Source organism: Passer domesticus, chromosome 15 (genome assembly GCF_036417665.1).
Source record: "Passer domesticus isolate bPasDom1 chromosome 15, bPasDom1.hap1, whole genome shotgun sequence".
Taxonomy (NCBI): Eukaryota; Metazoa; Chordata; class Aves; order Passeriformes; family Passeridae; genus Passer; species Passer domesticus.
Window position 1 is genome coordinate 9,871,818 of NC_087488.1, and position 15,660 is coordinate 9,887,477.

Below are 15,660 nucleotides of genomic sequence, written 5' to 3' on the forward strand. Positions count from 1 at the left end.
CTGTGCTGGATGTGCACAGCAGAGAGCCTGCAGCTCTGTGTAAGGAGTACTTACTTCCAGAGATCCAGATTCCTGAGCTCTGCTTTTATATTTTCTGGAGACTGTACAGCTCCATGTCTATCTGATAGTACAAACACTATTTAGTAGGCAACTGCAGAGATGCTCTTCAGCCAGTGCCCACTAGCTTTGTCCTTTCTGACTTTTTGAACAAAACTTAAATTGTAGCTATCTCAAAAATGGAGTAAATATTTTCCTGACTCAGATAGGAGCCCAGCCCTGGGCTTTTAGTTTTAATTTTCTAGGTGGAGTTAGCAGCATGATGTTATACTAGAAACCTGTCATGTATTTGCTGACACAAAGCAGAGTTGCTGAAGTACATGATAGCTTAAAAGTGAGTATTTTTTTAATGTGTTCCTGTCTTGTTCAAGTCACTTCCTCCAGCCAAAACCCAGTGTCTTTTTCTGTAAAGGAAATTGGCCACATCTGGGGAGATACTGACCACTGTCTACAGTCTTCTACCATTGTCAAGAAAATGTAATTGACAGTTCTGGCCCCTGAAAATTCAGCTCTTGATGGACTTGTATTATTCTTTACTCTGGCAGAACTTTTCCTTATACCAAAATTTCCTTCGGGCTGATCAGTGACAGCTTTTCAATCACTGTAACTTTATCACAAATAAAGTTAAAAGTAGGGGACATTGTCAGTTTAAATACATTGGTACTGGTTTAGAAGAGCCCCTGCTTATTTCTTTGGTTTTTTACAAAGCTTTAGAAATTTAACTGTATCTGTACAAACACTTTGAAATTATTTTTTATTTTAACATTGTATGAACACAGTCTGGAAATCAGGACTTTAGGAACTGGTTCTTTGTCTGTATTACTTGATTCTCTACTTTGTCTTTCCTTGTCAGTGACTGAGCCGGGGTGACTGGTCACAAAAGGAACTTAAAGTCAATCCCCTGGAGTGACTGCAGCTGGGAAGGAGCCTGGCTAGTGCAGGTGCTGCTTTCTTGGCAGTATAACAGTGTGGATCTAGGCACAGATTCCCATTTTTATTGTTCTTAGTGGTTTTGCTCCTACAGCCACACTTCCAGCAGTTCATATTCTGACTCATCAACAAGTCCAAGCTGTAAAAATTGCAGCATTTTTAGATGAACTAATCATTATTGGTGTAGAACCTCAAAAACCTTCACAATACCTAAGCTCTGCCTTTTGTGGGCAAAGAGGAATATTCAGGACTTTTGAACCAAGGGATTTGAGAATGGTGTATATAGAGGAAGAGTCATAATGGTCTAACAGATATTAATGACTCTCTTCTAAAGGTTTGGGGGTTGCTGCCAGACTGGAGGAGTTACCAAATCATCTCCCTGGGCCGCATTGCTCTGGCACTCACTGCACAGGAAATCACAGAGCTGGACCTGCGCTCCATCGACGCCGTTTCTGGTCTTAGTCAGCAAACAGGGTGGACTCTTACCCAGGTGAGTGAGTGAGTTACTGAATGCACTCCTGGTGAAAGGCTCTGGATTGGTGCCCTTTGGGACTCAAGTCCTGGAACTGCCTGGACAACAGATCCAGAGACCCACACTACTCCCTGCTGCTTTTGTGCAGCGGTGACCCCAGTGAAAGTGGCAGATAGGTCAGCACTGGTGTCTGCCTGGCTGGGGCTTCCCTGGAGGTGGCCAAGACACCATCAATCACTGTTAATTGGGGTGGGCATGAGTGTGTTCTTTAGCACTTGTCCACTGAGCAATGGAAGGAGGTCAGCAGCTCCTCTCACACTGTCTCTGGAATGGACACTACTGCTAGGAGTCCTTCCTAAGGACAGTCACAGAACAGGTAGTCTGCCCCAACCCCAACATCCATTGCCCTAGAAGCTCTTTATTAGCAGATACACTCCTCTCATGTTCCTTTCCTTGAGTAACTTCCAGTTATGTCAGTGGGACTTTCATAAAAAGAGTTAAAACTTTTATTTATATATGCAATTGGCAGCATATTTCTGACTTTGTGGCCCATCAGGGCTCTGTGGCTGCACAGGTGCTGGCATGGTGGCAGTTCTGGAAGAATATCACAAATCTGTTTAATAGATTCATGTTGTGAAGGGCACCATAAGAAGGAAGCACTTGGGAGGATTTTATACAGAACCAGTTTGCTTTTGAGGTTTCCTGCTGTCAGTAAAAGTAGTTAGTTAAAAGAAATTCATCCTGCTGAACTTCAGTTGTCTAAACCTTAGGCAGCTAGTTAAGCTAGTTATTTGAAGCTCAGCATTGTGGATAGATTAGGAAATATTGGAAGATGATTGTTTCTTTCACTGGCCTTGGAGGATGCCTTGATGACGTGCTTAAGGTGGACTCCGTTTTTAAAGGGTTAGTTTAAAATGAGCACCACCCTAAATTGGCTTGCAAAGGCACTTTGGTACCAGTATCCCATTAATATCTGAAAATTAATCCTTGACACAGGTCACCACTCATGTATGGGACTTAAATAAGGCAAGTCATCCTGAGTATTAAAAATAATAAAATTACATATTGATCCCCTTAGGTATTTTATGTTTTCCTGTAGCCATTTAACAGATTCTGTGAGGCAATCCAGCACCATTTCTTCTGGTGAAGGCTTTCTTTGTGGCCTGGCAGAAGTACAGAGTGTTTTCACACCATTTCCATTTAGCAAGTGGTTGGGTAACAGTGCCCTGGCTCAGTGTCACATGTAGGTGGTGACAGTGCTCCTCCTGAAGGCCATGGCCATACATTGGGGAGGCTCAGGATATATATTTATGCTCCATAGCTTTTGGTAAGATTTTAATCATAGTAACAAACCTTTCAATTATATTTGCCCTGTTCATCCATACTGTCTTACTGCTTTTATAGGCAAGAGCTATTTTGCAAGGTTTTCTGGATGACTCTGGCCAGACCATCAGCACATTAAAAAGTTTTGATTTAGTTGGATTAGGAGCTGTTCTCTGTGCTTTGAACTCCACAGAAATCACATCCATAAGGACTGCTGAATTCAGGTACTGCATTTTATATCTAATGAAATATTTATTAGTAACTCTGTTGATTAAATTTATTGTGCCATTTTTGTTCCATCAAGATTTTCAGAGCCTAAAGGACACCTTTTTACATTTTAAATGTTTAAATGCTTTTAGAAAAGCAGGAGGCATGCAGCAGTTGTTTAAAATGTGTTCTTTTATAGTTTTCCTCTGCCATTTATATCCCACCATTTAGGTATTGCATCAAGAAGTACAGGTTTTTGCTTAAAACCTGAAATATTTATATGTAATTTGTGCACATACATTTTAAACTGAAAATGGGTTTTACAGTCTTCTTACAGCAGGCTTAAGTATATTCCAGGCCTTTTTAGTATTCCATGTAAATGCAGCTTGTAATGATGACCTTGTTGCCTTTTGCAGTGCTGCAGTTGCAAGAATTGGCCTGTTGTTTTGTAGCACCCCTGTTCTGAGACAGTTTAAGAAGATGACAGAATCTGTGTTTGGTGCTGCTACCAGCTGGAATGGCTCTGTTTTACAGGAAATTGGTACTATAGCAGGTAACAAAGCTACAGCTCCAGATGGTAATGGTTCTGAAGCATTGCTATGAAGAGATGGGTTCACCTAGCTGGGGAATTTTCTAAACTGGCAAAAGGCATTTCTTCCAGAGGGGAGTCACCTGCAGGGACAGGCATCCAGCAATTTCAGAAGGAAAAATTGTGGTATTCTCTGTAAGGTTCTGTAAATCTGGTCAAACTGACCTTGGGAAGCACTGAAGTTACTTCTTATGTCCTGTAAGTTGGAAAGGGTAAATCAAGGAGGGCAAAACCAATCAGGATTCCAGACCCAGTCACTCTTTGTGAACCAGGCTGCACTGGGAGGAGCTGTGCTCTGGCTCCCCAAGTATCCTGCCTGGAAAGAGTGAGCTGCCCAGGGAAGAGCACAAGGGCAGGACTGGCCTGGAGTGATACTTCTCCAGAGTGCTCTTGCAGCCTCAGAGACCTCCTGAGCCAGAGGTCACTCCCAGTTTTGTTCCTGGATTTGTTTCCCTGTTATCATTTAACTGCACATTGAGCTCTCATAATTTTTAGCATCCCCAATGCCTGTGGCAATGATTCCCTCCATAACCACCTAAGGGTGAAGAAGTCACTCCCATTGCATGATTATGCTCCCCAACCATGGATCAGAAGAGACTGTGAATGAGCATTCCCTAATAACATTGCTTATGATTGTATAGGCTTTTATAATTCTCTTTTCCAAGGTAAAGTAATTCAGGTAGAGTACATTCCATGTCAATGGCTAAGGTCAGAGGATTTGTAATGCTGAAATATAATGAAACAAACAAAACAGAAAGAACCAGCATCTCTCTATATAAAACCCTGGAGTAAACCATTTATTATATATCTTTTATAAGTGCTTAAAGTTTATATTGCCTTAAAAATAACATTAATCAAGTTTTATTTCTATTATGTGGGTTTTTTAGGTGGTTTGAGTGAGGATGAATTAAAAGCTTTTGATAAAAGCTTGATGCCATATTTCCAGCCATCAGCAGTAAGACATATACCTCCTGAAATTTTCCAAGTAAGAGCTTGATTACTGAAGAAGTTACTAAATTTCTATTGTTTTTACTCTAGTATAAATAAACTGCAGCATTGATTGATAGGTTGTGGGTTTTGGCAAAAAAAATTCTTTGGTCTGTTAAGTGAGAGACCATCAAGGATCTGGAACATTAACTTTCAGCTGTATCATCTGTATCTGTGATGCCCATGAAATATGCTGGACAAGCTTTATTCATCCTTCAGAATGCATCCCAAAGAAATAGCAAACATCACAAAACAGGGAATGGACACTGTATCTTCCAACATTTGATTCAGATCTGAATTTTTGTCTCTGTTTATTAACATTTGCAAGGATGCTGTAATAGCTACAGATTTCTCTGCTGACTGTGCAAGAGCTGCTTTATTAACCTAAAATCTGGCACCATTCTCCCGAGTTAGCTCTGAAAAACAGATTGTGCAGGCAGATACAGATCAGAAAGGAATTACATCTAATTACAGCAGTATTGAATGTGGACCACAAATTAGAACAGGGATCCTGAGATCATTGCCCCTGACTTTCTTTGACTTAGTGACAAGATTAATACTCTGCCTGGGCTGGTCTCTTTCAGATGCTCAGGCAAGCAATGTACTTATGGACAGTTGAGCTAAACAGAGAGTTAACTGTGTCAGCTCCCATAAAAAAGAAAAACTCCTTGAGCACTAACTGTGCACAGTACCACTGACAGTTCAGATAAGCCTAAAATGTCATTACAGAAACTATTTCTTTGCAAAACAGCTCTACATCATCTTGTAGCATTTCTAACAAACAACATTTTTGTTTTTAAGAGTAGTAATGATGCTACAAAAAGTGATTAATAAAAAGCAGGGTACCTCTTTGGAAGAGTTTTCTGTATTTGAAAGATACAAAGAAGACTTTGGTTTTACATGGGTTTTTTATGGCCTCATTTTGCAGCTGTATAAATTATTCAGATTTTGATTTATGAAAAATTACAGTGTATTATGGACTTCAAGTGAGTTAAGAAGATGTTCAATTCAAAATGTCTGAACCTGTAGGCATTTCCATGAGTTTGCTGAGTTTAAATCAGCTCACCATTTGGTAGACAATGAAAAATGGGCAAGGGTTTGCTCCATCATCTGACCTACTTGCAAGGGGAATTTTGTCTTTCCAAAGTAGAACCTGGATGCAGAATTATTGCAAGAAAAAAGGCTTGCTGTGTAGGAGGGTTAAAATGCTTGTGACTGCAGAATGTTAACTAGAACTAAAGCAAACCAGCCTGCTCAATAATGCAGGCTTTACAAACTGCTTAATTGCTACATGATATAAGATAATTACTGTAAGATTATGATTGCCATGTTTAATTTTTAAATTTAATATGAACAAACTGGGAAGATTTTCAATCTAAAAGAGAAAATTGAATAATAAGATTAAGCATGGGGTCTTTTCATCTCATTGCTCTACTGCTAACTATAATCAAAGGTCAAATGTAAGTTCAAGTTGAGGTTGCTTGGGAGCAGATATAAGAGGAAATAAATGAAAACACAAGAGGTTGCACAATACCATCAGTCTTTGAACAAATCAGAAAAGAAATGGCTGGAAAATTAAACTCCAACAATATATTGAAGAAGTGTGCAGTACAGTGCTGGCATAGAAAGCTTCTCAAGCTGTCAGCTTCCAGCATCAAAGAGAAAGGTGACAGCTAGATGAGTGGTCAGGGAAGTAAATGAATACAGAGGATTCTTTTAAGCTCTATTGAGCTCTTTTATAGCAACACAATGTTGAAGGCTAATGTCCCTCATTCCAAATGCAAGGCAGTGCTGACTTCTGATTCCTTACCTGCCTTCTATAATTGACAGCCTAAACCAATTTTTCTGTCTTTTGTTCCTCCCAGGCATTGTCCCCAGAGCAAATAGCAAACCTGGGCCCCGAGAACGCCGCCATGGTTACAGGATCTCAGCGGGAGCATCTGGATGCAGCACAGCTCCAGAGCCTGGGGCTGGCACTGGATGGAGCCAGGAGCAGCAGCCCCGGGACACAGAGCACTGCAGGGTCTCCCCAGCAGGGACAAACCCCGGCTCCCAGCGGTGAGTGGAGTCCTCCCTGCTCCTGCCCAGGGAGGGCACACACCAGCGGGGTGTGAGGTCTCACTGCACACAGCAGGGTCAGGCTCTGTTCTGAGGGTGGGTTACAGGGACTTTGCTAATCAGCTTCTACACTCGTGCCTCAAATCACATGCCTGACCAAGACAAACAGCCAGGAGGATGCTGGATTTACCCAGAGCAAGAGGTAATGGAGGAAGACTGTCAGATGGCATTAGCAGCTGTCTAGTAGCATTACACGGTGCTAAGCACTAGCTTGTGTAAAAGGTAGTCTGAAACAGTGAGCTTTTCCCTCTCCTTCTTTCCCATATTGTTTGCCTAAATTTAAGGCAGAGGTCTCCATCTCTGGACCTTCAGGTCAGAGCCTTTATGTGCAGCACAGTGTTGTTGGCAGAGCTGCAAGTGGGAAAGGAGGTAGAACTGGGGTGGATTAGCATTTTTATCCAGACTGTAGGGCCAATGAATCGTTTTTCTTGCCATTCCCATCCTATTTGGAATTAAAGCCTATTAGTACCTAACTTCAGTGGTTTTATCTTTTACTTCTTCATATTTCAGTTTAAACTGGGCAATGCCAATGGATGTGTTACAGTAAGAGAGTTTGCACATAGTCAAGACAATGTTGAGAACTTATCCCTATCAGACAGCAAATATTGTTGTTTCCAGTGACACCAGCAAGACATAAGCTGTTGGATGAGAGAGAGGGAAGCTGAAGTGCTGAAACAGGAGTAAGGGGAGCTAAATTGCTAAATATGATGCCCTTGCTGGAATTAGAGCAGGCCTTCCCAGAAGCACCTGGGAAGTGCTCTTAGCCCAGCTCCCTCTCATATATGACCTGTTCTTCTGGAGGTCTGCCAAAGGGAGGAGTTTTCCGGGTAAAGATCACCTGAGTTGTTGAGCTTCTTGTCCATTGTTCCTGGCTCCCTATGAAATGCTTCTCTTTGGAGCTGTGTATGTTAAACTGGAAGTGACATCTCTGGAGAGCTGAATGTAACTAGGATTCAGCTGTTGCACTTTGCTGCACCTCCCTGTGCTGGTGTAGAGAAGACTTCTAGGCCTGAGCTGTAGCGTGACACTAAGAAATAAAACCTTCTGCTTTCCAGGTGCTCCTTGTTTGAGTGGCTTTGGCATCTGGCTGTGTGCTGTGTTTACACTGCACCTGCCTTTCTGAACCCTCAAGGCTTGAGCTTGAGGTAAGTTATATTTTCAATTAGAGGTAACTTTATAACAGAAGCACAGATCACCTGTAACAGGGAGGAAGGACTGTGGGATCCTCTTCCTGCTTTGAATACAAAGATAACAATTCTTGAATAACTTTTCTGTATTACAGAGGTGTCTTGTACCTTGGTACAAGACTATCTCTGAATCTAATCAAGGGGAAAACACTTTATCTTATCTTTATTGTAAAGCCAAACATAACAAAGGTATATTTAAAACTCCATGTAACACCAATCAATTACTGCATTGTTATTTGGAACATGTTCTTGGTTTTACTCTGTGTTTTGCCTGTTCCAGGCTATTTATAAGATTTTATTCCACAAACAATTCTGTTTAGTAGAGTATTGTCATTAATTTTCATTGGATTTTAACATTTTGACAGGCTAATATTTAAGAGGAGTACTGGTGGGCTTGAAGTTTAGATTCCAGTTAGGCAAACTAAATGCTTAAGTATTCTACTGAGTCTTTAAGCAAGACATGTCAAAAGACTTAATATTTTTCTTTGCTTTGATTTTCAGTGTCCTGGAGCTTACAACAAAGATGCTAGAGATAAAAGAGTGTCAGCTCAGCTTGAACAGTAGAATCAAGAGGCTCTGAGAATTCTGAGTGCAGAGTGGTTAAATTCTTACAAGCAAGATCCTCATCTGCCATCATTATGAGAACTATCTCCTTTCCATAGCTTTACCATTAACAAGTAACACAGTATCCCTGCAAATACTTGAAGTTTAAAAACTGTAAATAGCTTATCTGTCTCATGAGAAAATCACTGAAATATAGGATTGTGTGTTAGGTAGGAACTTGAAGTACAGGGAGGAGAGGTGGGGGACTGTTGTTTGGAGGCTGATGTCTGATACCCAGTGCTTTTTACGTGGGCTAATTTGGTCACACTCCTGTGTCCTTTTGTTTTCTTTTACTTCAAGTGTACATTCCCTGGAGAGGGGCTGTCCTTCTGTGTGGTGTAGTAGAAACTACACTAAAAGTTACTGGTGTTGCAATAAAATAGCTTCATCTTGGAGCTGCTGGTTTAAATCCTCTCAGACAAGAAGTGATAACAGGCTCTTAGAATTTAAGCACCTGTACAAAATGTTGTTTCCCCATGGCTGTTTGTATTCAATACAGAACTGTTGACACTGGGGGCATTGGCAATACTGTGAGTATTTCATGTGACAAAATGCACCATGGAAACCTGCTTATGTTCATCAAGAGACAGTCCTTTCACTCCAGGTGGGGTTGAAGTGTGCACCTGGGAATGCTAAAGGGAAACTGTTCACTGGGCCTATGCACTACTAGGACTGTCAATCCAGTATTTTCCACAAGACCTAGAATAAGGAATTTCTCATAAACCATAAATATTTTCCTGTGTTTTATCAGCATATGATTTAAGTGTCTAATATGAGCTTCTCATGCCTCAATATTTCTCAATATTTTAAACAATGGCAGGAAAAAGATATATTAAAAATCCTCTCCATGTGAACGTATATTTTGATGTTTTTCAACATGATTTTAGACCATGGACACATGGCACAGTTTTCCATTTTGCCATTGCAAAAGTCTTATTTTTTCTAGACTGAAAAAGGCAATGCATGGTTTGAAAAGTTTAGCTTTTTCATTCAGGACTGTACTGTAGCAAATGCCCTTCAAACTGTAATTTGTATTCCTTTATGGCAAATATTACATCTGGCTTCTCAGTCCTGAAAGTAGAATTGAAATTTTTCTCAGCTGGGGAAGCAATAGGAGTGGGAGGGAGGGAGGGAAGGGCCCAGCTGCTGCAGGGGCAAGGTGAAAGTGAGCTCTTGCTGTAGTTGGGAGTAACAGTTCCACCATAGTCCCACATAAACTGTAATTCCTGCAGCAGCAGGGGATAACTTGGTTCTCAGGGCTTTGTAATTGGCAAAGTAGGCAGTGAGAGCCATTTCTTACCCCCTCCTTTCCCTCTTCCCCCTTCAGCAATCTGCTGCTTTGGGAACTGCCTTTGCCTATAACTAACCCTGGCAAGTGTGACATGATGTTATAGATAGTACTACATGCTTTAGTTCTGCATTTTATAAGCAAAGAGTTATGATTGCTTCAAACTGCCTGGCACTTTTTTCTCTGATCCTCATGGTAAGATTGTAGCTTCTCCAGCTGTGTTTCCTTTTCTGCATGGGAACAAGAGATTGAGACATATATTTAAATAGAAAGAAGTTTGTTTTGTTAATCCCAGCAAATACATGCAAATGTCCACTAAAACCAAGTGGATCAAATGCATTATAAAGATTTATCTGTGTTTTCACATTAGAAAGTTCTGCCTCACTCAGATGTGAAAGTACTAAAAGGTTTTCTGATTTCTAGAAATTGCCTGACTTGAATTCTGTGTGCACTTCCGAAGATGCAGGAGAGTGTTTTCATGTCAAGAAGACTGTCAGCATTTCCAGTTCAGCTGCTTGGGTCAGATACGTGACTTAGCTCTACCAAGCCCTTCAAAAATCTATATGAGTTGAAAGTGATCTTCTTCTGTCAATATACCTGGGAGTGATTCTGTTTGCAATTGTGTGAGTCAGAGTTTAGCTTTTAATTGGAGCAGGAGTGAGTTCTTTGTTTTGTGCCATCTGTGCTGTAATTTCTTTCAAGCACAAGTGCTTTTAAATAGCTGAACAGCTTGATTATTTATATATTTTATTAAATTAATAATTACATTAAGAACTTTGGCATTACATTTACGTTTGGTCAAGGGCTTATCTATTTCTTACAAGAGTAGTGTAGGAGGGGTAGATGTGGCTGACTTAATGTTGTACTGATTTCACTATGAGATTGCAAATGCTGGTTGGTTCATGAGGTGGTGTGAGCATTTTGGATGGCAAGTATTGTAGAAAAGCAATTTTACTCCTGACAATGCCCCTCTTGTAAAGGTCACTGATGGAAAAGCCCATTCTACAAAATCTGGGATTCATTAGACACTTCCATCAAAACTGTTGAAACTGAATTTCTGTGGGAAGAATAGATGGAAAGGGGAGAAAGGCATAGAGAGCACAAGTATGCATGGTATGCAATCTGTGTGTGTGACCTGCCATCCATTCACAATCCTGCACACTGCCAGAGGAAACTGAACTTGTACACTTTACTTCCATGCAACAAACCACAGAACCCCTCAGTGCAGGCATCTGTCCCCTCTGCAGATGTGTATTGCATACAAGATGCACGTGATCACTTGGACTGGAATGCATTCATGAGAAAAATGTCTCACACTCCCTCTCTTTTTGCATGATCAGGATTTTGGGAAAGAATATACTACAGAGAAAGGTGGTATAAAGATTAGATTCTTAAAGAAATGTTGCTCTTTGTAGATGTGGGTAACATCTATTTAAACCAAGCTTAATTTCTCCTACATTCTTTTTAGTTCTTTTAGATCTTTGAGAAAGAAAAAAAAAATCGGATTTGTGCCTAAATCTGCTGTTGAATGCAGGCCATGATAATAATTGTATCTGCTTATTGTGAGAACTGCAGCTCTCCTCTCCACTTGTGACCCTTGTGATGGTTGTTGGGCAGTGCCATACATCCTGTGGGATGCACTCCAACCATCCAGCTGCTGACAGTCAGAGCTCTGGTGTAGGCCTGGCTCCTCTGAGTGCTTTGAGCCCTGTGACAGATGTCCCTGTCCAGCAGAATGTGCGAGGAGGCATTTCATTCCTGTGATTGAATGTAGGATCCTTCAGAAGTTAACAAATGGGAAGAAATACTTTTGTTGGTTTATTGTTTCAGTGCCTGATACCTTGATGTTCAGAATTGTATTTGGAAAAAAGGGCTACTGGTTCTGGATCAGCAGGAGAGAAAATATCCCTATGACCTGGTACTGAGGTAAATGGCACATCTGTGGTGTCTCTAAATCCCCAAAAGGAAGAAAACAACTACCCATCCACAGTGTCTGAGAAGTGTCCCTGTTAAAGCTGGCATTATGCCTGTTGTCAGGTTTTGTACAGTGCATGGAATGTTTGACTCCCAGTGATCTCAATCTGTCACATCAGAGCTAACCAGCTCCTCAGAGTGAGGTTCTAAAGATACTGTTTAAAAAAAAGGCATCCTTCCTTAATTTTAAGAAGCCCTTTATTTCTCTGTATAATCTGCTGAAATATTCCAGAGGCAATTACACACTGCATTATGGCAGATTTAGCTTCTCACTTCACTTCACTGCTGTGCCTAGGGCTCATCACCCCCTCATTTACTTTCCAGTAACACAAATTGCAGCCCATCATGTCAGGCTGGGACCTTGTCAGAGTCCCACTGGCTGCCCCCTTGGAGCAGATGTGAGACATTGCTCAAGGTGTGCCAGCCAAGCACTCCTGGGGCCAAGGGAGGGGCCTGACTCACTCCAGGGACACTCAGAAAGGAGCAAGGAATCAGCAGTCACCTGGAATGTGTCACTTGAGCAGGTACTGGCCATAGTGCACCGTTGGGATTTTGGCTCATGCTGGGTTGTGGTTATAGATCCCACACACTGCCAATTTCCCCATGGCAGTCAAGGAACAGCCAGCAAACTGCAGCACCTCATTCCCCTGTCATACTCTGTTCTCCTTAAAAGTAAATATCAAATTTCAAATAATATCTTCCTTTTTTTTTTTCTTTCTTTTCTCTAAAAGGCTGATATTCTGGGCTGGTACACAACTTTAAGCAACAGTGTCTCTTTATTTCAGTGAAACTATTTACATGTTTTTGATATGTTTGTGGGGTTTTTTGGTGTGTGTGTTTTGGGTTGTTTTTTGTTTTGTTTTTTTTTAAACAAGATCTCTAGGCATGGGATGAGGAGAGCTAAGAACCTTATAGTGCTGATTAGTAAAATATTCTCATCCATATGATGTGGGACAGCCTTAGGGACTGTTTACTCCAGTGCTGTTGGAAGGCAGGGATCTGACTTCCTTTTCCAGTAAGGCAGGAGGGAAACTGGGTAGAAAAGATAGGTCTGCAAAAAATAAACAAAAACTCCACTCTAAGTTAAATTTCTTTTATTGGTACCCCAGAACATTTGGAATTGGTCCTCAGAAAGAGTATTTTCTGCATTGTTATGTAGCATATTGTTGGAAAGTGCAGATAAATAACAAACCTGTCATAAAGCAAAACAGACCTGTGTGCTATCCAGGTATCCATAATTCCATATTTTAGTTAAGACTGTGATCTATTATCAGACCATCTTTCCATATCTTTCTAATTTTAGTCTTTAGACAGAGAAATTATGAGACTGCCTCAAAGACCCCACTGGACCTTGCCTGGCATCAGGACAAGTAGGAGTTTTGCACCATAGGATATTTTTATCAAAGCTCACATCTGGTTCTTTATTTGTACCCAAAAATAGATAGCCACAAAATGTACTATATTTTTTCTGCAATGAGTAGAAAGCAACCAATGTCCATCTGTCTCTTCCTGCCCCTTTCTGTTCAGCATCAGTCTGCTTTCAATCCGGATTAACAAGAGGATTTTCTTGCCCTGATGATGCAGTAACACAGGCATGTTCAGAGCTCATAGCCCAAGTGACTGAACATTGAAGTATTAACTGGAAGAATTGTGATTGATGGATTTCTTGCTTTGCTGGCAACAGTATAACATTTATTTTCTAATGTTTTAGCTGGTATAATTAGCCTTACAAATACTTAACATCTCACTTAATATCTGCAAACTTCTCTTTGAGGGACAAAGAGAAAAGGAGAGATGACAAAAGTAAATTCCTGTAGGGAAATATGAAAACAGTGGAAAATGCTAATCTGTCACAGATACAACAGGGGAATATTTTCTCCTTGATAATTTTTAACCATTGTATATGGAAGTGAACTGTATTGATTTATCAAAGAATAGCCATTGCTATAGTGAAAATCACATTGGTTTGGTGCACAAGCTGAAACTGCCCCAGGTCATGTTTAATTGGGGCCTGACATGTTTCAACATTTAATCAGACATCAGAAAACAACTTAGATCACAAACAAGTCCTGAATATGAACTGCATTAACTGAGCAGGAGTTGAGAGCATGGATGTCAGCTCTCTAGCTTTAATGTATCTATTAAATAGATTCCAGACATGCATCTGTCAGTGTTTTTATTAGCTACTTTTATTTCAGCATTCACCCTTTCAGAACTGTTGAGATCTGACATATTCAATGTTCACATTTCAATCAAGCCTGTGTCAAACAGGCTGGTCCAGCCAGTGCTGTAAAAGACATGTCTGTGTTTTCAGACCTCACACGTGTGTGCAGTGATGGAAGTGCCTCAGCACTGCAGCTGCTGATGCTGTGGTTACGAATTTGCACTTTCTCCTGTTGCAGTTGTACACAGATTTGGGGAGTTCTGCCAAATGCTGTCATCTTCAGTACAAATTCTCCAAGTACTATATTTGAAGGTTTAACATGTATCCTCAAGTAGGCAACTCACTGATGGTTACATCAAACATTATTTGATGCCAAAAATTATTCAATATCTGTTTAAAATAATTATTCTGTTAGAGTTCAGATCTATAAAACTTTTCAATTGCAACATCCAAGCTCTTCTCTTAGGAAGTGGTAAGAGATACTATGGAGCTTGTCAAGGAGTTGTACTGCTGTGCTTGTAAACAGAGCGTTGTAAGAGGGCAGGCTTTGATTCCTAATCTCTCAAAATAAGTAAATTTGTTTTTGTCACACAGTGGATACTTACTAAAAAAGATAATAGCGGGTACTAATCAGTTCTCTCTTCTCAGGATTATGCAAAGTCTAAAGATTTCAATGTTTGTGCCACATTTTAAACAGAAAAATTAAAATATTTTAGTTATCATCCTTTTCTTAAATTTCAAACAGTCCATAACCTTCTGCTCGGGGAACTTTTCACTGTATAATTCTGTAACAGTGAAGTCCTTATGCTATTTCCTCAAACGGGCTGTGAAACAATGTAAACCAAGAGATTGTAAAGAAATGAGCTTACCCAGCAAAGCACCACTGGGATAAGCTGTTAGCCATTTTCTACAACCATTGGAAATCCTATTCCTGGGAAGCTACTCGTATTTTCTTTGCTCTTATTTGGATTGTTGGATTTTTTTTACAGAGAACACTGGAGAGTTATTAAGAGGAGATACCTCTTTTGAACTGCCCACTGAACTTTGCTGGTCATGTCCTGTTTTGGGGATTAAGGACTCTGAAGAGGCAGTGTGCTGACTCTCAAGGCATGATTATTGAATAAATAATAGCTATTTTTTCTTTTTCTTGGAAGTTTACGCAGAATCATGGAATTGTTAGTGTTGGAAGGGACAGCTGGAGATCACCCAGTCCAACCCTCCTGCCAAGGCAGGGTCACCCGGAGCAGTGACACAGGAACGTGTCCAGGTGGGTTTGGAATGCCTCCAGGGAGGGAGAATCCCTGACTGCCCAGTCTTGTCCCAGTGTTCTGCAACCCTCAACGTAAAAAAATTCTTCCTTGTGTTGAGGTGAAACTCCTTGTGTTTCAGTTTATGGCCATGGCTCCTTGTCCTGTCACTGGGCACCACGGAAGAGTCTGGCACAGGGTGCCAGAGAAGCTGTGGCTGCTCCACCCCTGAAGTGTTCCAGGCCAGGCTGGATGGGGTACCCTGGTCCTGAGTACCCTGGTCCAGTGAGCGGCATCCCTGCCCACGGCAGGGGGTGGAACGAGACGATCCCTAGGTGCCCTTCTACCCAAACCATTCTGTGATCCCATGATTCTGTGACCCTCTTGGCACCCACCTCTGAGGTGTTTATACGTGTGGAGGAGATCCCCCCTCAGTCTTCTCTTCTCCAGACTAACAAGGCCCAGCCCTCACAGTCTCTCCTAAGAGAGACACTCATCCCCTTTATGGCCTCCC

The 15,660-nt window shown here is 41.0% G+C and overlaps 1 protein-coding gene across 12 annotated transcripts in view; it reads left to right on the top strand.

Moving 5' to 3' along the window:
* Positions 1-15,179, top strand: part of OTOA (otoancorin) — a 42,871-nt gene extending 27,692 nt beyond the window's left edge. For 7 of the 12 annotated variants that reach the window (XM_064389828.1, XM_064389829.1, XM_064389832.1 and 4 more), the window contains 7 exons: positions 1,322-1,477; positions 2,864-3,006; positions 3,406-3,542; positions 4,466-4,563; positions 6,431-6,623; positions 7,739-7,828; positions 8,372-13,894. In XM_064389828.1, the coding sequence (XP_064245898.1) occupies positions 1,322-1,477; positions 2,864-3,006; positions 3,406-3,542; positions 4,466-4,563; positions 6,431-6,623; positions 7,739-7,806 (795 nt within the window). In that variant the 3' untranslated portion in view covers positions 7,807-7,828; positions 8,372-13,894. Of the gene's footprint in view, positions 1-1,321; positions 1,478-2,863; positions 3,007-3,405; positions 3,543-4,465; positions 4,564-6,430; positions 6,624-7,738; positions 7,829-8,371; positions 13,895-15,053 lie in introns of those variants that run through there. The other 5 variants (XR_010347915.1, XR_010347916.1, XR_010347912.1 and 2 more) reach the window with 5 other exon arrangements.
* Positions 15,180-15,660: the final 481 nt, after the last annotated feature.